This window comes from Acinonyx jubatus, chromosome A1 (assembly GCF_027475565.1).
Source record: "Acinonyx jubatus isolate Ajub_Pintada_27869175 chromosome A1, VMU_Ajub_asm_v1.0, whole genome shotgun sequence".
NCBI lineage: Eukaryota > Metazoa > Chordata > Mammalia > Carnivora > Felidae > Acinonyx > Acinonyx jubatus.
In genome coordinates, this window is record NC_069380.1 from 78,930,587 (window position 1) to 78,957,705 (window position 27,119).

Sequence of the window (27,119 nt, forward strand, 5' to 3'; positions counted from 1 at the left end):
TCTTCCTATAATCCTTTTTAATAATACGCACACTCATACGGCTGCACCCACGTCGAAGCAGGGATTCCTGATTGCGTAGAAGCTCACATGTCCAGAATCATTGTGCTACCTCAGGACACAAGTACCAAATGGTAGGACCCAGGAGGCACCGATGTCTGAGAACAACATAAGAGTGGTGCGGGGGCCACGCTGGGTGCCCTCCAAAGCCTGGCCACGGCCTCTGGCAAGGCCAGGTTGTTAGGGAAGAGGCAGCAGGGGACAGCGGTCTCTGGGTGTCTCGGCTCAGAAGAGTGGTTTCTGCAGGGGATTCGCTTGTCCCCCCACCTCCCGGCACAGTGACACAGACCGAGGGACCGTTCCCAGCGGCCGCAAAACCACCAGCTGGCGTTGGCCCCGGGACCTCCTCCTGGTGTGCGGCCCCACTAAGGAACATGCTGGGCTCTCCACCCGCCCTCCGACTGCGCTGGTCATCCCCTGGCCGATCGTGTACCCCGGGGCTCGGCGCCCCCATGCATCAGGCACAGCACCCAGATGGGGTCTGTCCGGGCGTCTTATAAGTGGCGATGTCCACGGTCTGCGGCGGCCCCTGGGCTCTCTGCCGCGAGATCACAGGCACCACCAGGTCGAACAAGGTTTCAAACAGCAGGTCCACGTTGTGCCCGGTTTTCGCACTGGTCTCAAAGCACATCTGCTCAGCGGCCGGCACATCCTTCTCGTCCAGCATCTTGTACTTCAGGATCTTTCTATACAATGCCACCGCGTCCTCTGGCTGCACCTGCTTGGGCGCTTTGGGCGCTCCACCGCCACGCCCAGCCACCCCAGGGCCCCGCCCGTCCTTCTGCTGGTCCTCTGCAGCCGGCTCCTCGACGAGGTCCACCTTGTTCCCCACAATGGCAAAGAGGCAGTCAGTGCTGGCTGTGTCCGTCAGGCCCAGGAACCTGTCCTCCAGCTCCAGCAGACTCTGAGGGTGGTTGACGTCGTAGATGAGGATGACCGCGGTCGCTCCCCGGCAGTACATGGAACCCAGGCCGTGGAACTGCTCCCGCCCTGGCCGGAAGAGGAAAAGAGACATGCAGGTTATCTCTCGTCCGAGGTCGGCAACCCCAGAGGGGCGATGGAGCCGTACCCCGAATGCAGGTGCGGCTGGAGCTGGGCCTGATCGAGACACTGGCATGCACACAGAAGTGAGCATCCCTAGGGGCGCCCGGGTGGCTCAGTCGGTTGAGCATTCGACCTCAGCTCAGGTCAGATCTCGCGATTCGTGAGTTCGAGCCCCGCCTCGGGCTCTGTGCTGATGGCGCAGAGCCTGGAGCCTGCGTCAGATTCTGTGTCTCCCTCTCTCTCTGCCCCTCCCCTGCTCATGCTCTGTCTCTCTCTCTCTCTCTCTCTCTCTGTCAAAAATAAATAAACACTAAAAAATAAAATAAAAAGAAGTGAGTGTCCAGGCCCTCAGGGACCCGGGGGCACCACCCCCTGCTCTGGAGCGACAGCTGTTGGACCTGCTGTTACAGGAAGCCTGGTCTCCAAAGGAAGCTTTGAATTTTACTGCATGCATTTTTTTTTTAAGTTTGTTTATTTTGAGACAGACAGACACAGCATGAGCAGGGGAGGGGCAGAGAGAGAGGGAGAGAGATTGAGAATCCCAAGCAGGCTCCACACTGTCAGTGCAGAGCCCGAGGCGGGGCTCAGTCCCGCGAGCTGTGAGATCAGGACCTGAGTTAGATCGAAAGCGAGCCCCCCAGGCGCCCCTGCATGCATTTAAATCCAGTATTCAGAGAAAGGGTCATGGGCTCACACTACCTGGTAGGAAGGGATCCCTGACAAAAAAGAAAGGAAGAACTTTTGGCCCGGGGGGTCTCAGGAGCATGGGCTGAAGGCTGGTTGTTACCTACACACGTATATTCACATAAAGCACATGTCCTCTGCCAATAAACCACTGTTTTCATTCAGCTAAATGACCAAAGAAACACAACCAATTGCCACCCCAATCCCCAGTTATTCTGAAATGGCCTTGACTGCCTCACTTTAAGTTCCGGGTGGAGAGCAGCCTGCTGAGAAAGATGGCGTGAACCTACACCTGACAGCTGACTTCCCCTCGCACAGAGCCAGACCCAAAGCCAGGGCTCCCCTCTTGTCCAGCAAGGCCCCACATGTCCCCCCAAAATGATCCGGAGGGGGAGGGGCGGAGAAGGTGCCGCCCAGGCCCGGTCGGGCAGGGGCTGGAGGGACGTGTCCCGCCCTGCAGAGATGCTGAAGGTCAAAGTGATGTGCCAGAAAGCAAGTTTCCCAGGGCCGCCTGCTGACCAGCGGCGTGTGCTCTGGAATCCAGCACCCACAGAACAGCCTTCCTGCCCGTGAGCATCAGCACGACATAGTCCTGACACAGATCGTCTCATCACAAGTTCCCGTGAAATGACGCCCCGTGCCAACAGGCAGAAACTCAGCTGTGCTCTCCCGTCGCTTTCTGGACCCACCCTGGGAGACGATGGTCAAGAAGTCTTTAAAAACCAACTTTAAAACTAGCAACAGCAGGCATTAGTTAAAAAGAAAAGAGAGGGGCGCCTGGGTGGCTGTCGGTTGAGCGTCCGACTTCAGCTCAGGTTATGATCTCGTGGTCTGTGAGTTCAAGCCCCGAGTCAGGCTCTGGGCTGACAGCTCGGAGCCTGGACCCTGCTTCATGTTCTGGGTCTCCCTCTCTCTCTCTCTGCCCTCTCCCGCTCATGCTGTCTCTCTCTGTCTCTCAAAAATAAATAAACACTAAGAAAAATTTTAAAAAAGAGAGGGGGGGGGGCACCTGGGTGTCTCAGTCGACTAAGCGTCTGAGTTCAGTTCATGATCTCACGGTTCGTGAGTTCAAGCCCCGAATCGGGCTCTGTGCTGACAGCTTGGAGCCTGGGGCCTGCTTCATATTCTCGGTCTCCTTCTCTCTCTCTCTGCCCTCTCCTGCTCATGCTATCTCTCTCTGTCTCTCAAAAATAAATAAACACTAAGAAAAATTTTTAAAAAAAAGAGAGAGAGAGAAAGAGAGGGGCACCTGGCTGGCTCAGTCGGCTAAGCGTCTGACTTCAGTTCATGATCTCATGGTTCGTGAGTTCAAGCCCCGACAGTTCAAGCCCTGTGCTGACAGCTCAGAGCCTGGAGCCTGCTTCGGATTCTGTGTCTCCCTGTCTCTCTGCCCCTCCCCTGCTCGCACACTGTCTCTCTCTCTCAAAAATCAACAAACATTTTCAAAAATGTATAAACAAAGAAGAAAAGAAAGAAATGCTTCCCCACCATCACCACTGACTAGGATTCTCCTTTCAGACACTAATCGTCTAGAACGATCCGGGCATCGTGAGATCTTCCAACAGGAGAGGTGACCAGCCCCACATGCCAGAGCCCACAAGGCCGACGAGGGGAGAGTGAAGGGACATTCCAGTTATCCCGGGGGGACCGTCTGTCCGTCTGTTACGCACTTCACTGGGAACAAAAGGGCAACTGTGTTTGAGCCCATGCCGAAAATACTTTTCCTTTCCAGACAAAAATGTCTGATTTGCCTTTAAAAAACTAAAAAAGTAAATAATACAGACACACCAAGAAAAAACTCAGAGTAACGAAGGAAGAAAGAATGGAAGAATCCCAAACGCTAGCCTGAAAGGAGAGGAGACCAGAGCTGCTGTTCCGATCACCCAACCGCTCGCCCAGGAGCCAACGCAGACAGAGTGTGGCGGCCTGGCAACCAAAGAATTTTCGAGTGAGCGGTTTCTGCACCCGAAATCCTTACATTCTGGCTTAGACACAATCCGCGGCGGGTAGGCGGTCACAAGAGTGCGGTGCCCACACGGGCACGGGGTAGTTGCACCGGGAAGAGAGGTTCTGAATTTAGCCCTGGCCCAGGGCCAGCGGGAGCCCCGGCATTTCCGGCATCCAGACACAGCAACGATAAAGGGGTGGCTCCCTAAGACTCGGCCTTTGAGAACTGGCTCTGTGAGCCTCGCACGGTGTTTGAACTCCAGACCTCGTAAGTTTTCTACAGGTCTGTGAACGCAGCTGGGCTGTGAGGTCAGGCTCCTGTTAACACATGGGAAACACCTGCTCCAGGCCTACGTGGGCGGTGCACAAGCTCCCCTCCCGTGGCCACCAGGAGGGTGTCTCTCTCTCTCTCTCTCTCTCTCTCTCTCTCTCTCTCTCTCTCCCTCTCTCTCTCTCTCACCCACTTGCCCCAGCCTGCATCCCTACGCCAGCTCCACAGCCGAGGCTCTGGGAAGTCCGGGAGTTTCCTCTATTTGGCTCACACTGAGGAACTAACAGCCCTGTGGCCCGATTCAGGGAATCGGCTGGGAAGCGGCTGGGAAGCGGCTGACCTGTGCCAGCCAAGGGGGGGTGCGGGTCAGCGAGGGCCAAACCGCAGGCCAGGTGGGAAGCCAGGCTGCCAGGCTTGGAGTGGCCCCGCCAGACAGCCTGCCAGCGAGCTGGAGGCAGGAGTCCGGGGAGGGGCCCAGCCTCCTACGCCTCCAGGAAGCGGCCAGGGCGGCCCCTGCCGTGGGGGTCCGCAGGGGCTGGGGGCCGGGAGCGCGTGTGATTGTCCAGGAATCCTGGCTTGTCCGTGAAGCAAATCACTCCCGTTCGCCCACATACTCACATAATGCAGACCCTTTCTTTTTTAAGGCTGAATAATCTTCCATTGTACGCACAGACATGTGTTCTTTATGCATTCATCTGTCAAAGGACATTTGGGGTGTTTCCATTCCTTAGGGACTGCGAATAATGCTGCAGGGAACACAGAAGGCCACAAGCCAGTCACGGGACAAATACCGGTTGGTGGACTCCAAGTAGGGGTCGGTGGCAGCCAGGACCTGGGGGCAGGGGAGAGGGGGAGGGGCAGTGACCGGGAGAAAGCGGGGTCGGCATGAGGACGGTGGACACAGCCACGAGGTCCTCCCAGCAACCGCACAAAGGGGGCCTCCCCCTCCCCCCATTTTACAGAGGGAGAAACTGAGACCAGAGAGCACAGCAAGGGGCCCACGCACGCAGGAGCCGGGAGCCCAGGTACCAGGCAGTCTGTGGTCTAACCAGCCGTGGGAGAGCCTGGCTCCAAGCACAGACTATCCTCACTCACAGCCCCACAGTGTGACCCTGGGCAAGTAGCTGGGCCTCCGTTCCGATCGATGGAACTCGGGCAGTCCCGCCAGCGGGCAGCCGTGCAAGAGGACATAACCGGGACAGGAACCACCTAGACATGCACCTGCTCCCGCCAAGCCCCGCGTCGGTGCTGCTTAAATAGATGGAGGGTCAGAGCCCTGCCCACCCAAGGATAAACACCTTCCCAGGCCCCCGCATCCTGGTCTCTTCATCAGCACGTCTACAGACTGTCTCTGGGGCCTGTTGGCCACTCCGGCGGCCGACCAGTCCCCTACCCTGTCTTACTGACCAGCCTTACTTTCAGAGATGGCCTTCTCCCGTTCTGGGGCGCCTCGTCCCGTAGCTGCCGCGCGGGATCAGCGGAGCTTTTCCGCCCAGCAGCAGCCCTGGGGACACAAGTCGGCGAGCGGCCCGCAGGGGTCCCAGGCAGCCTCTGGACCACAGGACACAAACTGTTCCATTGCTTTCGCTTTTATTTGCAGCCCGCCCCTTTTACCCTGAACACGGTCTCGTTCTTGCTTCCGCGGTCGGAAGCAACTGGACACATGGTGTGGCCGTCAGAAATCACGCTGCGACGCGGGCTGCACGTTTGAAACATGTGCATGTACTGCTTCATTAATTCCAAAATGATAGTGATGCTTAGGCCCCTCACCCCAGAGCCCGTAAAACAGGATGTGACAGGGGGGTCAGTACCAATATCCTGTCAGAAGCTCCCTGGCGCATGTGACGTGCAGCCAGAGGTGACAGTCAAGTAAAAGCCAGTCACTAACATGTGAGAATCAGAAAGCTGTTTCTTTTTTCTTTTTCTTTTTTTTTTTAGTTTATTTATTTGTCCTGAACGGATTGTGAGCGTGGTTGGAGAATGGCCCGTGGAAACAGCTACCCCCAGGAATGTTCACAAAAGCACAGACGTTTAAAGCTCTTCTGGTGCAATGAGAAAAAGGAAGCACGTGTCCTCCCGGGCTGAGAAGAGGGCCTGGCCGTCTGGGGCCAGCGCCGGGCGCAGCTGCCTCTACAATATATGCGCACCAAAGACCCAAGGACACTTCATCCAGGGACACACTGTCCACACAGAGGCTCCAGTCTGCCACCCCCCCAATACCTGTGTGTGGTTACCTTGGCCACAGGCCGTGCTGTCCAGTTACATGGTCCAATGTCAGTGTACATGTTGACATGAAGGTATTTTTTGAGATCTGCAATCAACTGACTTTAAGTAGATCGCCTTCCATGACTTGGGTGGGCCTTACCCAATCAGTTGAAGGCCTAAGAGCAAAGACCGAGAGTTCCTGGAGAGAAAGGAATTTGGGGGCTCCCAGGTGGCTCAGTCGGTGAAGCATCTGACTCTGGATTTCGGCTGAGGCCATGATCTCACGGTTCGTGGGATCAGTCCCCGCGACAGGCTCTGCACGGACAGCACGGAGCCTCTTTGGGATTCTCTCTCTCCCTCTCTCTGCCCCTCCCTCGCTCGTTCTGTCTCTCTCTCAAAATAAATAGATAAACTTAAAAAAGTAAAAAGGAATTCTCTCGGCTCACTGGCCGCTTGTCCACAGGAAAAGGGGAAGTGTCCTGAAAGGGGTTTCCAGCAGTGGCGAGGGTCGCCGTGACCCAAACGGTTCACCTCTTCGCTGAGGACGGTCCGCCCCACTCCCGGGCCACACCGCCTCCCTCGCTACACGTACACCCAGCAGGGGAGCCCCTGTGCTGCCTGTGAGGCAGAGCGCACACCCACAAACACACCAGCCTCCCTGCCTGGGTTTCAACACCCGAACAGTAAACACGGGAAAGACAGGGTTTCCAAAGCCGGGATCCAGAACACCTTCATCCGGGACGGGGATGCAACCGGGAATTGCAAGCCGCCCGGCGCGTGGCAGCCACAGGACTCGGTCCACGGAGGCCACGGGGCCACGGGCCGAGGCCTCGCCTCTCACAGAGGCCAGGAGTCACAGACGGAACCAAAGCACACCCACGTGCGGGGGCCTCTCCCGCCCCCTCCACGCGCAGGAGAAAAACTGGGCATCTGTGCCCTGCAGTGGCCCACGGCAGAGAAGCGGACGGGAGGGCTCCGACGGCAGTGACCGCACGTGCCCCAGCCCATGCACACGCAGTGTCCCCAGCAAGGTCAGCAAATCTGCTGGCTTCCTGAAAACACGTCCCGCAGCTGAGCCCGACCGGACGCTGCTCTGGGAAGGACCTCGGGCCTCTGATCTGATCGACCGGAGAAGGAGCGCGCACCCCGGTCCGGCTGCCCGTCTTGCTAGAGAAACTCGAGAAAGAAGAGGGGGTAACCGCCGAGACACTAATGCTTATCCATCCGGAGGCACCACGAGGGAAGCAGTCCCGACACCTGTCGTCGGAAGCACACGTGACCCATCCGAAGAGGGTCAGGTCAGGGGACGGAGACCCCTTGAGTGGGGGGCTGCTTTGGCCGCGTGTTCTTCGGGCCCTTATGCGACAACACGGGGTATTAACCCCCAGCAGCAACACTGTCACGGCACCTACCTCTGTGGGCACTGCACACGGCCCGCACACGCTCGGTCACCTTGCAGGCACCGCACGCGGGCAGGGGCCACGGCCATCAGGGTCCAGAGGCCCCGCTCCCAGGAGCCAGCTCCAAATCCTACACGAGCATGGCTCAGGGGGAGGCTCAGGGCTCGAGAAAAGAATGCCAGTGTTTCAAAATCTAGAAGAAACAACAACGGGGTGGTTTCTGTCATCCTCTTACCAGAAAGCGAGCAGCCCCAAAGAGGCCAGGTAAGCACAAAAAGTGAAACACCGGCATCTGAAGAACTGGCTTCCCCGGGGGACAGATGCTCCCTCCCAGCCAGGCGGCAGTGTGGACGGGTGGGAATGAACCGTCTACCGTTCTCAGACAGACGGGACCACCGCGCACTGTGCGTCCAGGCCCTTCCACGGGCAGGGCGAAGCCCGGTCTCGCTCACATGTCTGCTCACAGAACCTCCCAGAAACTGCAGGGAAAGACCCGAGCCAATAGCCATCAGCTGGACATCAAAGAGTAGGAATTTAAAAGGAAAAAAACCCCACTCCATATTAATGGAGTTTTTTTCTGCCAGAAGGAAGAATTAAAAGCCCAACACCAAGTAATAAATTACACCAACAAAAGAGGGGATTAAATAACATTTTAAAGACAAAGACCTGAGCCTGTTACAGGAGGCGTTTTCCTCGTGTCCAAACCCACGATGATTTCCAACTAATAGAATAACAACATACGGGGCATAGGAAGGGTGTTTCAGAAAAATGAATTTGTTTACACACGTTGTGCTTTTACCCAAACCCGCACGCGTGTCATTTCTGTTGTTTCTGTTTGATAATTTGAAGACTCAACCAAAAACAGCGAACGTGTCATATGCCCAAGTGAACCAAATAATTAATTGCACCTAAATTAATCCTCTGTCTGTGACTCACCAACTGGGCTTTCTGAAATAACTACTAAGGTTATATAATAATAACTAGAGCTTAATTCTCAAATTACCTCACTCTCCTCCGACAGGAGTGTACTAAAAATAATTTCAGCAATAAAACCAAGTAATTCAAATAAAGATATGATCTTTAGCAATCTAATATTACGAAAAAGAGGCAATTCCAAAGAAAATACACTTACGTAACAGATTTAGCTTTTAATAAAAACCTCTCACATACCAATCTCTTTTACCTCCAACAGATATTCTGTTGTCCTGTGATAATTAACTCTTAGAGTGAGATTAACAAAGAAAAATTCAATTATTGGGGCGCCTGGGTGGCTCAGTCGGTTAGGCGGCCGACTTCGGCTCAGGTCATGATCTCGCAGTCCGTGAGTTCTAGCCTGCGTCGGGCTCTGTGCTGACCGCTCAGGGCCTGGAGCCTGCTTCATATTCTGTGTCTCCCTCTCTCTGACCCTCCCCTGTTCATGCTCTGTCTCTCCCTGTCTCAAAAATAAATGTTAAAAAAAAAATTGTTTTAAAAAAAAAAAGAAAGAAAAATTCAATTATTTGCTAAATTCTCTACTTATTAAAGCAGGGGACTAAAATCATTTCAGATTTTAAAAAATTTTTTTTTAACATTTTATTTTTGAGACAGAGAGAGACAGAGCATGAATGGGGGAGGGTCAGAGAGAGAGGGAGACACAGAATCTGAAACAGGCTCCAGGCTTCGAGCTATCAGCACAGAGCCCGACGCGGGGCTCGAACTCACGGACCGCGAGATCATGACCTGTGCTGAAGTCGGACGCTCAACCGACTGAGCCACCCAGGCACCCCCATTTCAGATTTTTTAAAGCAAGTTTTAACTTGTTTCAAAGTCGAGACTCAACTGCAAACAGCGTATGAAGAAAACTCTTTAACTTTATAGAGCTTTCTCGAAATATCAAGTTATCTAGAATAGCCTCTTATGTAGAGTAGCCCATTCAGTAAATACCCCAGTTATGTCTAACAGCTCTGCGATCCAGAACAACGTTTTATTCTTCTCCGTAATATAAAGTCCTCTGAGAAATACACAGCAGAGAACAATTGCTTTTCTGTTAATTCCATCCCAAGGGAAGCACATTAAACCTCTTCTGAGCAATTCTAAGGAATCCCGATAGCTGTTTACAGCTAGATGTTTACAACGTCTAGCTATCTCTTGCTCAACCGATTGGGTATGTTCTCACAGAAGTCCCTGGAAAGTACATTATTCATTGACAGATACCGTAAACCAGAAATGCCTTCTGCGGATGGCGCGTCAACCTGGGAGTTCCTGGAAATTATTTCACCCATGGAACGGTGCAAAAGCCCTTTGAAATCAATCACATTGAAATATGTTGTTGGAGCTCATTTAATATTTAAATAGAATATTATAGTGTACATAAACGTAAAACTTCTCAATAATTACTTAGAACAGTCAAATTCATAGAGACAGAACACAGAAGGGGGGCCACCAGGGCCAGAGGGAGGGGGCCTGGGGCTGGTGTTTAATGGGTACTGAGCTTCAGCCGGGAAGAGGAGAACGTTCTGGAGATGATGGTGGCTGCACAACAATGGGAATGTACTCAGTGCCACCAAGCTATATACTTGATTAAAGTGATAAATTCTGTTCTGTGTATTTTACCACAATGGAAAAATTGTCTGGGGCACCTGGGTGGCTCAGTCAGTTAAGCGTCCGACTTCAGCTCAGGTCATGATCTCAAGGTTTGTTGAGTTCGAGCCCTGCGTCAGGCTCTGTGCTAACATCTCAGAGCCTGGAGCCTGCTTTGGATTCTGTGCCTCCCTCTCTCTCTCTGCCCCTCCCCTGCTCATGCTCTGTCTCTTTCTCTTTCAAAAATAACTAAACATTAAAAAAAAGGTTTTAAGAAAAATTGTCTGTACTTAGAGAAAGAGAGAGGACAGGTAGAAAGAGCATAGGTAGATGACAGAGATGGACAGAGACATAGAACCGTACGTAAAACAAAGCGCCTACTAAGAACACCGGAAAACCCAAATGGCCGAATCCCTGCCTGTCTGTACCTTCACAGCTCATTTCTGCAGTAGCTGCAGCAAACACAAAGTAATTCTTGTCCATCTGGAACAAGAATCACCTGGTGATGTGGTTTACATGCAGATTCTGATTCAAGAGGTTCGGTGGGGCCTGGATTCTGCTGGATTCTTCCAGCCCACAGACCTCCCTTTGGGAAGCAAGACTGTAAAGCCTTGAGGGATCCAGGGCAGCTCTCATCAACCCAGGACCAGATACAGTTTTAACCCAACGATGCAACTCAAACCTGCATTTGCCATTTCTACACTCCACCCCTCCGGTGCCTTCTCCTGAGACTCTGCACCTGGTCCTAGTTCCCCGGGGGGAGGGGGGAGAGGGCTGCAGGGGGTTCAACCCAGGAAAGCTGAAAGGCACCACTCACCAGGTGTTAGAGCTTCACTCTTGAGCAGCAGGGACCTGGGCTACGCGGTAACCAACCAGAGTTTATCAGATTAGAAAAAATTCGGTTTGGAATGTGCTTCCGCAGCTGCTGTGGAAAAGGTGCAGAGCTAAGCAAGTAGGTCAACATGCTTTGAAAAGTGGGAACAAAGTGTCCTCAGACGCTCTACAATTGCAGGGGACCACACCGCTACTTCACAAGGCCCTGTGATAGGTGAATCACACACTGTTCCCAGCTACTCATAACGCAAGATCCTCACAGCAGAAGAGTTCCAGTTAGGATAGAGGGTGCCGGGGAGGCCCGGTTGGCTGAGGGTCCGACTCTTGATTTTGGCTCAAGTCGTGATCTCACGGTTGTGGGTTTGAGCCCTGCATCAGGCTCTGCATTGACAGCGAGGAGCCTGCTTGGGATTTTCCTCTCTCTGCCCCTCCCCCCGCTCGTGTGCACATGCACTGTCTCAAAATAAATAAACAAACTTAAAAAGGTAAGTTCTAGTGACGATGTAAACTCAGGAAGCATTTAAAACATCCTCCACTCAGTCCGGCTTCTCGTGGTTTAGGAGAACAGCTTCCTCTGTGCTCCATTATTGACACAGGGGCCTCAGTGTCCTCACCAGTGTCCTTGATTCTGCTAACCAAGTCTCACTCCCTCTGACAACTGCTGTGAGAGCAGTTCAAACTTCGATTGAGATTCGCTCCAAGTGCAGGCAGAACATCTTGTGCACGCGCAGGCATGCACGTATGCGCACACGCATATGCGCACGCGCACGCACATGCACACATACACCTACACGCATGCACGCACATGCACCCACACGCGCACGCGTGCACGTGCATGCATATACACACGTGTGCACATGTACGCCTACATGCACACGCGCACATATGCACGTGCACGCACACATGCATGCACAGACACGTACACCTACGTGCACACACGCACACGCATGTTTATACACCCTCGTGCACATGTACACCTACCTGCACACACGCACATGCACGTACATGCACATGTGCACGTGCACACACTTATGCGTGTGCATGCACACACACACGCACACATGCATGCACATAGACACGTACACCTACATGCGCGCACACGCACAAGCATGTGCACATACACACGTGCACACACATGCGTGCGTACACGCGTGCATGCACACACACGTACACCTACATGCACTCACACGCATGTACCCACACATGCACACACGGGCACTTTGTTCTCCTCACTATCTGGGTGCCCATTTCACAGATCTGGAAGCAGAGGCCCAGAGCGCTCACACAGCTGCTCAAGGGCCCCCAAGAAGTCAGCCGCTCCTAACACCAGCAGCAGAATGAATGGTCTGTGTACGAAAATGCCAGGCAGTAAGTGTTTGAGCGGCAAGGGCAGTCCTCTAAATTCTGTTAGGAAAAGCACTAGGATATTTGGTCAAGCACTTTTTTAAGCAATTTCTACTCTGAAACATGTTAAAAGGCAATTTTCAGGGAAGGGCAAAATCATGACTCCCAAACAAATAAAAAAAAAAAAAAGTAAATACAGAAACAAAACAGATGAACATATGCGGGGAGCAGGGAGCGAGGGAGATGAACCATAAGAGACTCTTAAACACAGAGAACAGACTGAGGGTTGCTGGAGGGAGCTGGGTGGGGGATGGGCTAGAAGGGTGATGGGCACTGAGGAGGGCACCTGCTGGCATGCGCACTGGGTGTCATATGTAAGACACGATCACTGGGTTCTCCTCCGGAAGCCAATACTACATGGTATGTTAACTAACTTGGATTTAAATAAAAAATTTGGGGGGACAAGTAAATATAGGGGGGCCTGGCTGGCTCAGTTGGTGGAGCATGCGACTCTTGACCTCAGGGTCATGAGTTCAGGCCCACGTTGGGCATTAGAACTTACTTTTAAAAAGAAAAAGTCCATATACATTTGGGATCTTTATTTAGTTCGTTGAATTTAGTAAATATACGTTCAGGATCTTTATTTATTTCTTTACTTAGTTATTTAGTTCATTTAATGAGGGAGGCAAACAGAGGTCTTGAAGACGTCAAGAAGACAGCCGTGTAAGGACGCACAATGGGAACACTGCGTAACACAGGATGCACGTTACAGAAAGACACAGAGGATGAGGCAGTTAATGTGCAAAGGAGGCAGAACTCTCTTTTCCACGGGGGACAACAAGCCACCACACCCTCAAGTCCAAACCGGGGCCGATCAGTGCCGTTCCACCAGCCCACCCTTTCCTTCAAGCACAAAGTTGTCAGCCACCATCCCTCTCCACGACTCAGCTCCCAGGAGGAAAGACCACCACGGTCACTGCTAGCCCCCGAGCAGGTGCGCAGTGTTGACTGGGTGTGTGAAAGGACAGTTCACACCAACCGACTGTTCACCCTGAGACACAGAATGAGAGGGAGCTTGGCGGTGGCCACATCGGACTCCTCGAGCTCGGACGAGCACAGAACTGAGAGTCAGCGCAAAGTTGGGGAGATAACAAAACCCTCACCACCACCACCCCCTCCAAGAACAAGCACAAAGCAATATGTGAAAAGAGCCCAGTAAGAGACTATAAAATACGCCCTTTAATGTTAAGAAAAGGGCCTCTTTACATCCACCATTCTTCATGTTTAAGCAATTAATGATTACCATACCTGGACGTTGGCCAAAATTCTTACCATTTTTTTAATTCTTTATTCCTATTGGATAATCTGACTCTGTGGAAACAATGATAGTCTGGTCTTCAGCTGAAGCTGGAAGTCAGCATATGGCAAAATACTTGAAAATTAAATGTCCAACTCAAATCACACCCATCAGTAATCCCAAAAGTCATTCCTTAGCCTGTCGGAGAAAAGCCACTAGAAAGGTGCAGGGAAAGATCTGGCCACCTGCCCCCCGCCCCTTTTACACAGGCTGAGCATTCTTACTCTGCACCAGGGAAAGGAAGGAGCCACCGTGTGCCCCCCTCCCATCCACGATCCTCATTAAGCTTCAGAATAACCCTGTAAACCAGGTTCTCTACCACAATTTTAGGACAAGGTCACTGAAACTCAGAGACGGAAAGGACAAATCCTCATTAAAAAGCATCCCAACTGATTCAGCTAAAAAATAAATAAAAATCTGCTGAGCCCGCCAGCGCAGCTGTGCGTGGAAAGGTGGGCACGGCTAAGTCTGTTCAGGTGGGACGCGTCACTCCAAGAAACGCCACAAGACGACGGCTTTTCACAAGACGCGCGGTCACACATCGGCCTTCTGTTTCTGAGCAAAAACTCCGCCTCCAGCGAGGGCACAGCAAGGCACTGACGCATGCGGGGACACGGCCCTGGGTGGCTTCCCGGCACACAGGCTCTTCTGGACCCAGGGAGTTTGCCAACAGGACGGGATGACTTTCAGTGCCACAAACCACAGGGCGTGCTTGTCCTGCTCTGGGACCCAGACACGGAGACCAGGACGGTCACCAAGAGAGGCTGACGGGCCCACGGTGCCCAGCAGGTGTCCCACCGGCCCTTCTCGAACAAGATTGCCCAGAAACAGCACCGCTGAGTCAGGGGAGTGACAGATTCGGGACCTCTGTCTCAAGGACAGGTCGAACGCTATACTGCCCTACCGCCTCAGTACAAATGAGAGTGCCATCTCAGACATGAAGACAGGTGTACGAGGTTCAGGGGATTCCCCGTGGGAAAGAGTGGATGACAGGCCTGCTGATGCACGAATCCCGTCCTGAGACCCGTGGACCAAAGGCTGGAAATTTTTTTTTTAACGTTTATTTATTTTTGAAAGACAGAGCACGAGTGGGGGGAGGAGCAGAGAAAGAGGGAGACAGAATCAGAAGCAGACCAAGCTCTGAGCTGTCAGCACAGAGCCCACCATGGGGCCTGAACCCACGAACCGTGAGATCATGACCTGAGCTGAAGTCAGGCACTTAACTGACTGAGCGCCCCCCTACCCGGCGGCCCCGGAGATATGTTTATCCTACCACTGCTGGGTGCAACACCGCGTCCACATTCACAGGCACGCTGGCACATCATCACGTCGTGTGTAGGCACAGACTGCGCCTCGCACAGAGCACTTCACAAGGTCACTGTCCCTTTAGACTAGATGTCGTTTCAGTGAAGGACACACAAGGCTGGGTGACCAACTGCAGAAACCCTGGGCAGTTTGCCCGGCCCAGCCACTTCCGGGCTTTGTGTAGACTGACCCAGGTTGTGACCCTGTGGTTAACACACACACAGAGCTGGGAACGGCCCTGGCGTATACAGTAAGCGTTACACACAGAGCTGGGAACAGCCCTGGTGGATACAGCAAGCGTTACACACACAGAGCTGGGAATGGCCCTGGCGTATACAGCAAGCGTTACACACACAGCTGGGAACGGCCCTGGCGTATACAGTAAGCGCTACACACACAGAGCTGGGAACGGCCCTGGCGTATACAGCAAGTGCTACACACACAGAGCTGGGAATGGCCCTGGCGTATACAGCAAGCATTACACACACAGCTGGGAACGGCCCTGGCGTATACAGTAAGCGCTACACACACAGAGCTGGGAACGGCCCTGGTGTATACAGCAAGTGCTACACACACAGCTGGGAATGGCCCTGGCATATACAGCAAGCACTACACACGCAGAGCTGGGAATGGCCCTGGCGTATACGGTAAGCGCTACACACACAGAACTGGGAATGTCCCTGGCGTATACAGCAAGTGTTACACACGCAGAGCTGGGAACGGCCCTGGCATATACAGTAAGCACTACACATACAGAGCTGGGAACGGGCCTGGCGTATACAGTAAGCTCTACATAAGCAGCAGCTATTATTTGGCCACAATCTGTGATGGTGCCTCCCTGAAGGACTGCATGGTAGCTCATGGGCCAACACAGTGTCAAAATCATGCCATTCGATCTGTTCTTTATTCCCGAACGTTTACTTTCAAATACAGGCATGCGTTTCTGGTATAACCTGAACAAAAAGGCTTCCTGTAGGAGGTGTAACTGTTACCCTACCCCAGGATGGATTCTTGACGCCTGTAAAGGCCATTAATTAATGAAATTAAGAACTTCCGAAGAATATATAGGAAAGGGGCGCCTGGGTGGCTCAGTCATTTAAGCGTCCGACTCTTGATCTGGGCTCAGGCCGTAATCTCACAGCTCGGAGGTTCGAGCCCCACGTCGGGCTCTGCACTGACAACGTGGAGCCTGCTTGGGATCCTCTCTCTCCCTCCCTCTCTGCCCCTCCCCTGCTCACTCTTGATCTCTCTCCCTCTCTCAAAATAAGTAAATAAACTTTAAAAAAAAAATAAGCCTTACTAAAAAATAAAACAAAACCAGGACAATTTTGCCAAAAAACCAAAGCTATTATCTATACAAAATTTGTTGCCAATGTTTAAACTACAAAGCCAGAAGCTTTTAAAATTCATGGGGGGGGGGACATCCCAGGTTTGCCTAAATAGCATATTAAGTATGAAAGAGCATTTATAGGTATAACTTAAAGAACGGGACAAGTTAAAAGTCCCAATTCAATGTTGGTGCAAACGCAACAGAATTTAAGTCTTCCCAGGGTGCCTGGGTGGCTCAGTCGGTTAAGCATCCGACTCGGCTCAGATCACAATCTCAAGGTTCGTGAGTTCGAGCCCTGCGTCAGGCTCTGTGCTGACAGCTGGGAGCCTGGAGCCTGCTTTGGATTCTGTCTCCCTCTCTCCCCACCCTTCTCCTGCTCACACTCTCTCTCTCAAAAAAAAAAAAAAAACATAAACATAATTTTTTTTTTTTTTAAAGAACCACGTCTTCCCAGAGTCACTGTTTGGGACTGACGACGGACGAGAATTATGTGTCAATATTCTGCATCTTCACTTTCAGCACCTGAAAACAGAAGCCACCTCTTTCTGACACCATGGTGTCTGATGTGACACCGGCTGTCACTCTGATTTGTTTTCCCCTCCGGCTGCTTCCAAGATTTCTTCCCTTGGTGGCCCCTTGTCAGCCCCACTCCCCTCCTCTCCTTCCAGAACTCTGACGGCACAGTGTTGGCTCTCCAGGCCTTCGGGTCCCTGACGCTCTGCTCACCTCCCCCAGCTGCTGTCTGTAGTACAGCTTGGGTGCTGTGTACTGCCCTGTCTTCTAGCTCACGGCTCCTTCTTCTCTCCCCTCCGCTGGGCTGCTGAGTCCATCCACTAAGCTTCTTATCTGGGTTATCGCATCTTTTTTTCAGTTCAGAAATTGCCATTTGGGTCTCCTTTAAATCTGTTTCTGCTGAGGCTCTCTGTTTTTGTTTCTTGGGTTTAAGGGCTCCGGATTGTTCCCCAAAGCATGCTTAGGACGGCCACCTTAAAGTCCTTGTCGGTCACTGCACCATCTATGTGAGCTCTGGACTGGCATCCAGCGATCGTCGCTTTCGACTCTGCTACATATCTTCCCGGTGCTTGTACGAAGAGCGGCTCTTTTATTGAAATCTGGACATTTCCATCTTGTGCTACGAGATACTGGGTCTCACTTAAATCTCCCATTTGAGCTGGATCCTTCACCCCAGCAGTGGGGGACCGGGGGGCGGTGGGGGGGGGGGCCGGGACTGGGGCCGGTGGAGGCAGAAGTCCAGACTCCCCATGCAGCCTCCACCAGCACACGGCGGGGAGGGCTCCTCAGCAGCTGGTGGGGACGTGAGCCTGGCTCCCACCTTGATGATGGGGACGGGGGTGCCCCGGTTTTTTCTGAGTGTTTGACTGGAGTACAACAGTTATTGTTGAAAAGGTCTGCCTCACCAGGCTACCCCTTTCCTGATCCTTTGGTGGAAGAACAGGCTTTTAATTTTGTTTTGTTTTGTCTGTGCCCTTTGGCATTTCTGGGTTGCTGGCTTCTTCAGCTCCAAGTTTGGGATAAATGAGGCAAAAAGAGAACCCAGGGAGCCTACCACTGTGTTACTCTGTGGACCCAGAAATCCCGAGCTGGCCTGCCTTCTCTCCACCTTTGAAATGAATGCTGGTTGGGGTGCCTGGGTAGCTCAGTTGGTTAAGCATCTGACTTCCGCTCAGCTCATGATCTCACGGTTCGTGGGTTCGAGCCCCGCGTCGGGCTCTGTGCTGACAGCTCGGAGCCTGGAGCCTGCTTCAGATTCTGTGTGTCTGTGTGTCTCTCTCTCTGCCCTGCCCCCCTTGCATTTTGTCTCTGTTTCTCACTCAAAAATAAATAAACATTAAAAAAACTAAGAAATGAATGCTGGGATCTTCCTCGGCCAGCAGGCACAGGACAGCAGGACAGGGAAAATCTGTCAGCAGGTGACGAAGCCATTCCTCTAAGAATGAACGGCACTTTAAACTTGTGTGTCTGTACACATGTGGGCAACTGTGGTTAAGATTTCTTCTTCACAGAAAGGGAAGTTATGTGAAGTCTCGACAAAGCAAGCGGGCAGGCAAGTCCGAGTTGAAATGATAAAGCCTGGAATTATCTTCCAGAGACGCTAGATGCGATCAGGCTTAGTTAAGGAGCATGGTTGACCTGAATTAGTTAAATTCTCCTGAATGGACACCACACTAACCAGCCGAAAATACCTCTCCCGCCCCCAGAGTCCTCGGCGCCCCCTCCAGGCGGACTCTGGGCTGACTCCCAGCGCGCGCACTGCTCACAGGCTCGCTTTGTGCTCTGAAGTCGCTCAACACAATGGCGCTTTGTCTGCCCTGCTGAACCCGGGGTCGGCTCCCTTCCACCTGTCTTAGTACCCACATTCATATTCAGGCCACTGTTTCTGATCGAGAAAACACAGGCATTCTGCGCAAGAGGCCGTGCACGCGGAGGGCGCCCACTCAAAGTGCACGGTAGCGGTATAGACGCGGATCCACCTCCAAAGATACGGGCTCCCCCACAACACAGGCTTTGCAGGTGTGACTTCCGGATCTCGAATGTAAATTTAAGGTTATTTTTCCAAGAGCTGTTTTTTGTCGGGGCCCGCGTGGAGCTGACCTCCGACCCCACCCGCATCCCCATTTAGCCCTGAGAGGAAGAGCGGCCGCGGCTTGAGTGGAACTGATCAGGGTTCCCTCAATCGCCGCGGAATGCGCGACTCTGTGGGGAGTCTGTGCAACCAGAGAAAAGACTTTTAGAGAAGCGGTCTGCGCTCAAGGTGACCGAAACCGGGGGTCAGCCTAGTTTCTGCAGGAGGGGGCAGGAGAGGTAAGCACTTTCGTCTCTCGGTGCCACATGGTGTCTATTGCAACAACGGGGCTCTACCGGGACAGTGTGAGAGCATGTTGTGTGCCAATAAAACTTTATTCATGATGACCAGGGAGGGCCCGGTCGGTCTGCTCATCCACAGGAAGCGGATGTAGTTCCCCAGATGCTGTCCGGGCACACAAATACCAATTGTTGGGCAGAGGGTATCAGGACCACCAAAACCACTCAGCAGGCGGGAATACGGTAAGAGATTCAGCTGAGATCTGAGTCCTCCACGGTGGGTTCCACATTCTGCACAGGCTGTGCACCTGCTCTGCACCGATCCCTTGAGGCTGTCCAAACCACATGGCCCTCACAGGCCAATCCAAGGTATCAAGGATGAGCAACGGTGCGGTCCCTGTCCCAGAGACCACCCTCGGGCTCATCCACGGCACCGCCATCTTTTCCAACCTGAACCCACCTCACTTGGGACAAGCATCCCTGCCACGGTTCCCGGATGTAGGAGCAGCTGCCTAAATGTGGGGGTAGGGGGCCGTGGCTTCTACCCAGAGTGGAAGGAAAATGACGGGGGCTCACGGTCCTCAAGGAGGGCGCACTCACCTGGCATCCTCACTGTGTGCCACCCCATCCTTCAGACCGGGCCGAGGCCCTGGGCTCTGCACAGGCGGCCAGGACCTCTGAGCTAACGTCACAGGCACCATGACTTCATAACCCAGGACAGCAGCATCTTCTCCTGGGCTGCACTGAAGCTATTCGAGAGAAAGTTCTTTTTTTTTTTTTTAATGTTTTTATTTATTTTTGAGACAAAGAGAAAGCACTAGCTGGGGAGGGGCAGAGAGAGAGAGAGAGAGGGAGACAGAATCCAAAGCAGGCTCCAGGCTCTGCACTGACAGCCAAGAGCCCGATGCAGGGCTCAAACTCACAAACCTTGAGATCATGACCTGAGCCAAAGTCAGACCCTTAGCCAACTGAGCCACCCAGGCACCCCTCGAGGGAATGATCTTAAAACCAACTGCCACCCTGGGATGCAAGGGTGGTCCAATCAATGGGACATGTCCCGTTAATAAAATGAAAGAGAAGAATCAGATGATCATCTCCGTAGACATAGCAAAGGCACTCGACAAAACTCAACATTCATTCATGATAAAAATCATTAACAAAATTAGGCACAGAAAGAACACATCGCAACATGCCAGAGGCCATCCACAACAAGCCCACAGCTAACATCACGCTCTGCGCTGACAGGTTGAAAGCTTATTTTCTAAGATCAGGAACAAGACAAGGCTGTCTACTCTCACCCCTCCTATTCACCACAGTTCAGGAAGTGCCAGCCAGTGCAATCAGGCAAGAAAAAGAAATAGGAAGTATCAGAACGGTGAAGAAAGAAGTAAAATTGCCTCGGTTTGCATGTGACTTAATTTTATAAAGAGAAAATCCTAAAGACTCAACCAGAAAAACTGTGAGATCCAGTCAATGAATACAATACACAAAATTAACATACAAAAATCAGTAGCATTTCCATAGACTAATTTCTGAAAAAGAAATAAACTAATCCCACTTACAATAGCATCAAAAACAATAAAATAGGGGCAGCCAGGTGGCTCAGTCAGTTAAGCATCTGACTCCTAATTTCGGCTCAGGTCGTGATCCCAGGGTTTGGGCTGTGTAGACAGCATAGAGCCTGCTTGAGATTCTCTCTCTTCGTCTCTCTGTCCCTCTCCCGCTTGCACATGCACTCACTCTCAATCTCTCTCTCTCTCTCTCAAAATGCATAAAAACTTAAAGAAACAAGACTTTATTCTCTTTATGTTTATCTACTTTGAGAGAGATAGAGGGAGAGAGAGTAGGGGAGGGGCAGAGAGATAGAGGGTGAGCTATCACTGTCAGCACAGAGCCTGACTCGGGGCTTGAACTCATGAACCATGAGATCACGACCTGAGCCAAAACCAAGAGTTGGACACTGAACTGACTGAGCCACCCAGGTGCCCCTTAAAAAAAAAAAAAGACTTAAAAAATAAACAATAAAATCCTTAGGAATAAATTTAATGCCATGAAAGATCTCTGGGGTGAAAACTACAAGACATTGATGAAAGAAATTGAAGGAGACACAAATAAATGGAAAGGCACTCTGTGTTCGTGGGCTGGAAGAATTAATATTGTTAAAATGTCACTATTACCAAAAGTCACCTTTGGATTCAATGCTATCGCTGTCAAGATTCCAATGACATTTTTTATAGAAGTAGGAAAAACACTCAAATTTATCAGGAACCACAAAAGATCCCAATTAGCCAAGGAAACCCAGAGAAAAAAAGAACAAAGCAGTCACACTATATAGTATGAAGCTATCGTCATAACACCAACTGCTCGGAATCCCCGTCTCTCTGAGCTCTCCATTTAGTGCAGAATTATTTACTGGGGGCCCACTCAAGCCGCTCTTGTCCCTCGGTGACATGCTTGCCGGTGGTAATCGCGGCCAGAAGCGCGCAGCACTGGATGGCTGTTTACTCATTAAACACGAACACTGTGCTTCCTCATTCCAGATGCCGTTCAAGCACTTTGCCAATATTAACCTATTGATTCCTAACAACACATTAGGCGGGTGCTACAACTGTCCCCATTTATAGATGAGGAAAAGGAGGTGGAGAGAGAGGAGAGCCACCAAATCACACGTGTGGTCAGGGGCTGCGGCCGGCAGAGGATGACAGCCTCCCTCCCCGGCAAAGAAGTCCTAGCCCCTGGGGCCTGTGACTATGTTCAGTTACATGGCGGGGGGGGGGGGGGGGGGGGGGGCGCTCAGGGTTGCTAACCAGCTGAGAGATTGGCTGGATGAACCCAGGGTAAATCACAGGGGTCCTTTAAATGTGGGAGGGGGCACGACAGTCAGGGTCCCAGCGAGGATGACAGACACCACTGGCCTTGGGAGTGGAAGATGAAGAATTTGGGGGGGACGGGGCAGGCTCCAGGAGCTGGAAAAGGGCGAGGGGACAGACCCTCCCCCAAGGCCTCCCGAGAGGAGCGCGGATTGCAGACAGCTGGGTTCCAGCCCGATGAGACCCAGGTAGGACTTCTGAGCTGCGTACTCTAAGCCACTAAGTGGGTGGCAATTGTCGGAGCAGCAGTAAAATCCTAGAGCAGACTCGGTGCCGTGACAAAGCGGCTGCTGTGACAAAGCTGGTGGGGCTCTGGATCCGGGTAGCGGCAGAGGCTGGAAGAAGTCAAGACGGCAGAGCCCGCATTGCCTGGCACAGACCCGCAGGGACACGGCTACTGCCAGCCCCGCTGGGGAGGCCTCGGAGAGGCAGGGAGGGTAGAGAACACCCGTGTCATCTGTGGAGGCCACGCGAGCCAGCAGGAGGAAACGTGGACGGTAAGCGTGTGAGCAGTGGGAGCTCAGATGGAAATGGGAGCTGCTCCCCGGAGGTGGAGGAAAGGGGACTTGGTGCTCTGTCTTCCCAGGACAGAGGGTGGGGGTGCAAAAGTGAGCCGCATGGCCCCCCTCCAGGGACTACAGCCTTGAGGGAGGAATAAATGAGGGGGCGTCTAGCCTTCCCGGGCCCTGTGGGTGCAGTTTATTTGGGGCACACCGGTCGCTTCCCCATCTTGCGTTTTCTTCAAGACAATAACCAGATGTGAAATGATGACACTCATTTCCTTGTGCCCCACCTCCTCCTCTGGGGTTGAAGGCCCGCGGAAGCAGCGGCCCCAGGCCTGTAGCAGGGGCCAGGTTTACATTTGCTGAATGATGGGCGACGTCTTTTCAGACTGCTCAGACGGGGCGGGAGACTGATGAGGAAATGATGGAGAGGAGAGTGGTGGCGGGTTCTGTGGGGGCCCCTCTCGTCTCCGGGCAACTGCCCTCTGCTCCCAGGACTCACCCAACCTTCGCAGTGAAAGCCTCACCTCTGTCTGCCCGACTAGGCAAGCGTCGGAGTGAGGAAGGGCCAAGGCGATGCATGCAGGACGCCTGGACTGGGCCAAAGTCTGGACCCTTCTCAGCTTCGGCCGGTCTCCACTGCCCCGTCCCTAACCTGGAAGTGATCTTTCCCTCTCCGAAGGCCCCTTGTGTCACTGAGTAAGATGACCCATTCACCGGCCTCGCGCATCTCCCCTCCCCTCTCCAGCTGCAGGCCGCCAGGTGCTTCGCTGTCAGAAAGAACGAGAGTGAGATTCTCCGAGCGCAACTCTCAGCCTTACCCTCGGGTGTCCTGATACCCCGCACACCCCACACTTCCACCCCGCCCGCCTCCTGTGACCAAGGGCACCCTTCAGCCAGCCTCCAGCGGGTCCTTATCCTCTGCCTTGGTTACAAAAAGTAACGTGAACAACTTTAACAAACGACATCTGTGGAATGGAGAGAAAGTTCAAGAACAAGGCAAGAGGAGAAGAAAGTAGCCTCCCCTTCAGGATTCAACAAAGATAAAGGAAAGGTACCTGGACTCTACCCATATGGGCATCTCCTTCCAAGTTGCCCAAAACCCCACAGTGGCTGGGGTGCCAGGCACAGAGACGGCCCGTGTCACTGCTGAACGCCAGCCTCGGTCACCCTACGCCTGTGGACACAGGGCAGCAATGTGGACACGCGGCCCGGCCACCCCCACTGCCCCGGGAGGCTGACCGGGCTCACGCTGAGTTCCAGGAACAAGAAAGCGGCAGCCAGGAAATGAGTCGCCGCCCCCGGGAGCCCGACAGCATGTCTGGGACATGACATCTGCTGTCTTACAAAATCCCCCGGCGTTCAAGATTCCGGCTGCATCACGTCCTGGTCGCTGAAGAAAGTGGCCAGTCAAAATCACTTTGCTACTTCATACACCCTTGACGCCGGGAACGCCTGCTCGACACCAAAGGTCAGCTCCCACCCCAGAGACCCCACGCCACACGGTTAAGGTCAGCCTCTGACAGCAGCCGCTACAGGGCTTCTCGGTGTGAGACCGCAACACCAGTCCCACGCTATCCTCTTGTACACCAACGAAGACCAGTCAGCTGAAGGATCTGAGGGGCCAGTGGCACACCAGACAGACAAGTCACTTTCATCTGATCTGACTTCCAGAGTTTGTGTTTTGTCCCTACCAGCGCTTAGTGCTAGAAAGTCAGCCTAGGTGAACGACCTTGGAGCCTCCCTGAAGCCTGGAGCTGGAGAAGAGCAGGGACCGGGACACTCGTACCTGGGAGACTGTTCCCACGGCACAGTTGCAAATCGATTAGTCAGACATTAACCGCCAGAATACACAAGAAACAACAAGAAACAACTGCAGATGAAGGGGCGCCTGGTGGCTCAGTCATTTGAGCCTCCGACTTCTGCTCAGGTCACGGTCTCGCGGTTCATGGGTTCGAGCCCTGCGTCGGGCTCTGTGCTGACAGCTCGGAGAGCTTGCCTCGGATTCTGTGTCTCCCTCTCTCTCTGCTCCTCCCCTCTTCATGCTCGCCCTCTCTCGCGCTCTCTCTCTCTCTCAAAAATAAACATTAAAAAAATTTCAAAGAGAAAACGCAGGATGGAGGGGAAGGGTAGATGTACATGGGTTGACTTCAAGAATTCCATTTTAAACACAGAACTAGTTCTAAGTTTGTTCACTTAGCAGAACGGTGCGCCCAAGTTAGTAAGTTAAGTTTTCTAGACAGGAGCTGCGGGTATACTGATCACTTCTTCAAGTGCTGGCCTAAAAAAAAGTCAGACCTCCAAGTTTCAGGCTTCTAGAAGGTGCGCTCCCTGAAAATTTGCCATCCTATTTACAGTTCCTTTACCTACTTCAAGCATTTGATTCCTTTTCATGGAGAAGGAGATAAATTCTATCGTAATGGCTATTATAGCAATATATTATATATACCATAGCCACTATAGCAATAACTATAATTGCCAGTGAACTTTTGCAGGGCTAACAAACTGAGAGCCTAAATCAAGACCCCCATCCCTCCTTTGGAAAAATCACAAACGCTACATGCACTAAAAAATAACTCATTACTTCTCTTAAAAATGCTTCTACAGAACACTACCTCAAACCCCCCCATGGGAGATACCAGCTCATCCCAAGCACTGATATCAAGCAGATGATTCCTGTGGTGGGAAATGCAGATGTGCTCGGGACTCCCAGGAGAGACCTGAGCTCTGCCTGCTTCCTGCTCTCCCCCTCCCCAAACCCTGCAGGGAATGCTCGGTGGCTCAACTTCCTCTTTTATAAAGAAGGGGTAATTTACCAGCTTTGCTCAGCCCTCAAGGTTGTTATGGATATCACATGAGATCAAGTTCAAGAGAACCTGGTTACCATTGTTACCATTAGCAGGCTTAGCACAGGACCCTGCGGCTCAGGAGCCAGACGCCACCATAGGTTCAGGAGACAACAGGGGCTTCTCTCTTCAAAGCCCGGGGTGCTTTTAAGTCACCTATATTGTCCCTAAGACCTACCCAGTGGCTGAGCAGTTTCCCCGCCAGCAAAACAGAACAAGTAGGGACAGAGAGGGGCCAAGGGCGGCCTCGCACTGTGACTAGGGGTCTGACCCCCCCCCCCCCCGAGATGGGGTCACATGTCGTGCCAAGGCGGGACTCCTGCCCTAGGAGACCCCGGTCCTGGGGGATGCTTCTCTCCTACCGGAAACACCTCTTCCGCAGAGCCCCGAGACAGTGGCCCCGGGGGGGGGGGGGGGGTGCCGGCGACCCTCACCTGCCGTGTCCCAGATGGAGATGTTGTAGGAGCGCCACTGCTTCAGGTAGAAAGCACCGCCCACCGTGCTGACCGTGTCCGGGAAGCGCCGCTCCATGTACCTCTGTAGCAGCGACGTCTTGCCCACGTTCATGTCCCCCAAAAGCACGATCTTCCCGTCGGGCTTCCTCATCTTCCCGAAGGAAGGCCCCCGTCTCCTGCTCTCCGTGCCCGTCCGGCCCGTGTGCCCCGGGAGCCGCTGGAGCAACCGGCCGCCGCCCCCAGATCGCTCGGACCCGGGACTCGCGAGGACCCGGACTCGCGGGAACCCGGACTCGCGGGGACCAGGGCTCGCGAGGACCCCGAACTTGCGGAGACCCGCCGGGGTCCTCCCGCTCAGACGCCTGGGAGGGCGAGAGAGGAGGCACGTGTCCGAGCCCGGACAGGAGCGGGGAACGCAACCCGGCGCCCACCTGAGGCTTCCAGACCGCTGCAGTGCGCACCGGTCTGGGTCGCCCCGGATCCCGCCCCGGCCCCTCCCAGGCCACGCCCCGTGGTCACAGCCCCCTTGGTCACGTCCACGCCCCTCCCGGCCCCGCCCCTGACCCCGCCCCCGCCTTGGCCGCGCCCCCCCGCCCTCGGCCGCCGAGCTGGACCGCGGACTCGGGTCCCGCCGGCGGGGCTGGGGCGGGGCGCGGCCTGGGGGTCGCTCGGGCGGCTCGCGGCCGCAGAAGCGGAGCCCGGGGAGCGGCTCCCCCACGCACGTGGCCCGCGGTGCCACCGGCCGAGGGCCGCTCGCCCCGCCGCGCAGTTCCCCTGATCTGCGGGTGCGCAAATGTAGCCACCGGTCAAGGCCGTTAGAAGTTCACCTTCGAGGAGCGTCTGAAAAAAGCCTCGTGGCGGAGGCTCGGGGAGCTGGAGGGGAGGGAGGCCGCGCAGGGGCGCCTCCAGGGTCGCTTCTGTTTTGTTTTCTGCACTTTTGCAAGAAATCGTTTGCGCGGTTTTGTATCTGAAAAGGTGCGCGGCCGTGACCGGTTGAAACTTGGGAGTCAAAGTCTGCCTTTGTCAGTTGCCGTGGCTGCTGCCAAAATCTCTCCTCCTTTTTGAGTAAACCTTGAAACGCCTCTAAAATGTGCAGCGTGTGGGATTTGGTATTTAGTTTAGAAAAAAACTGCTGAAGCGGAACTCGATGCTCTAGTTTGAATCCGGGTCGGTGGTTTGCTGAGGGCACTGTGTGTGCCGCAGGTCGCCGTAAAGGGGGAACAGGACCTGGCCCAGCAGGTTCTCAGGTGCAGCTGTGCAGAGGTGTGACCGCACCGCCCTCCCC

General features: G+C 53.4%; 1 protein-coding gene and 1 long non-coding RNA gene across 4 annotated transcripts; one reads left to right on the plus strand and one right to left on the minus strand.

Annotated features, from left to right (window-relative positions):
• Positions 1-26,329, minus strand: RAB20 (RAB20, member RAS oncogene family). Of its 3 annotated transcripts, none has more exons than XM_027065219.2 (2): positions 25,814-26,329; positions 1-1,047 (listed from the first exon to the last, which is right to left on the minus strand). In XM_027065219.2, exons 1-2 carry the CDS (start codon positions 25,983-25,985, stop codon positions 515-517), a joined length of 705 nt encoding a protein of 234 aa, XP_026921020.2. In that variant the 5' UTR covers positions 25,986-26,329; the 3' UTR covers positions 1-514. The 3 variants fall into 3 exon arrangements, with proteins under 3 accessions (XP_026921020.2, XP_053073815.1, XP_053073817.1); XM_053217840.1 differs by lacking the exon at positions 25,814-26,329 and adding an exon at positions 23,776-25,690; XM_053217842.1 differs by lacking the exon at positions 25,814-26,329 and adding an exon at positions 4,622-5,599.
• LOC128314677 (uncharacterized) lies at positions 22,080-24,603 on the plus strand. Its single transcript, XR_008296541.1, has 2 exons — positions 22,080-22,535; positions 22,844-24,603. It is a non-coding gene; the product is annotated as an uncharacterized LOC128314677 (long non-coding RNA).
• Positions 26,330-27,119: the final 790 nt, after the last annotated feature.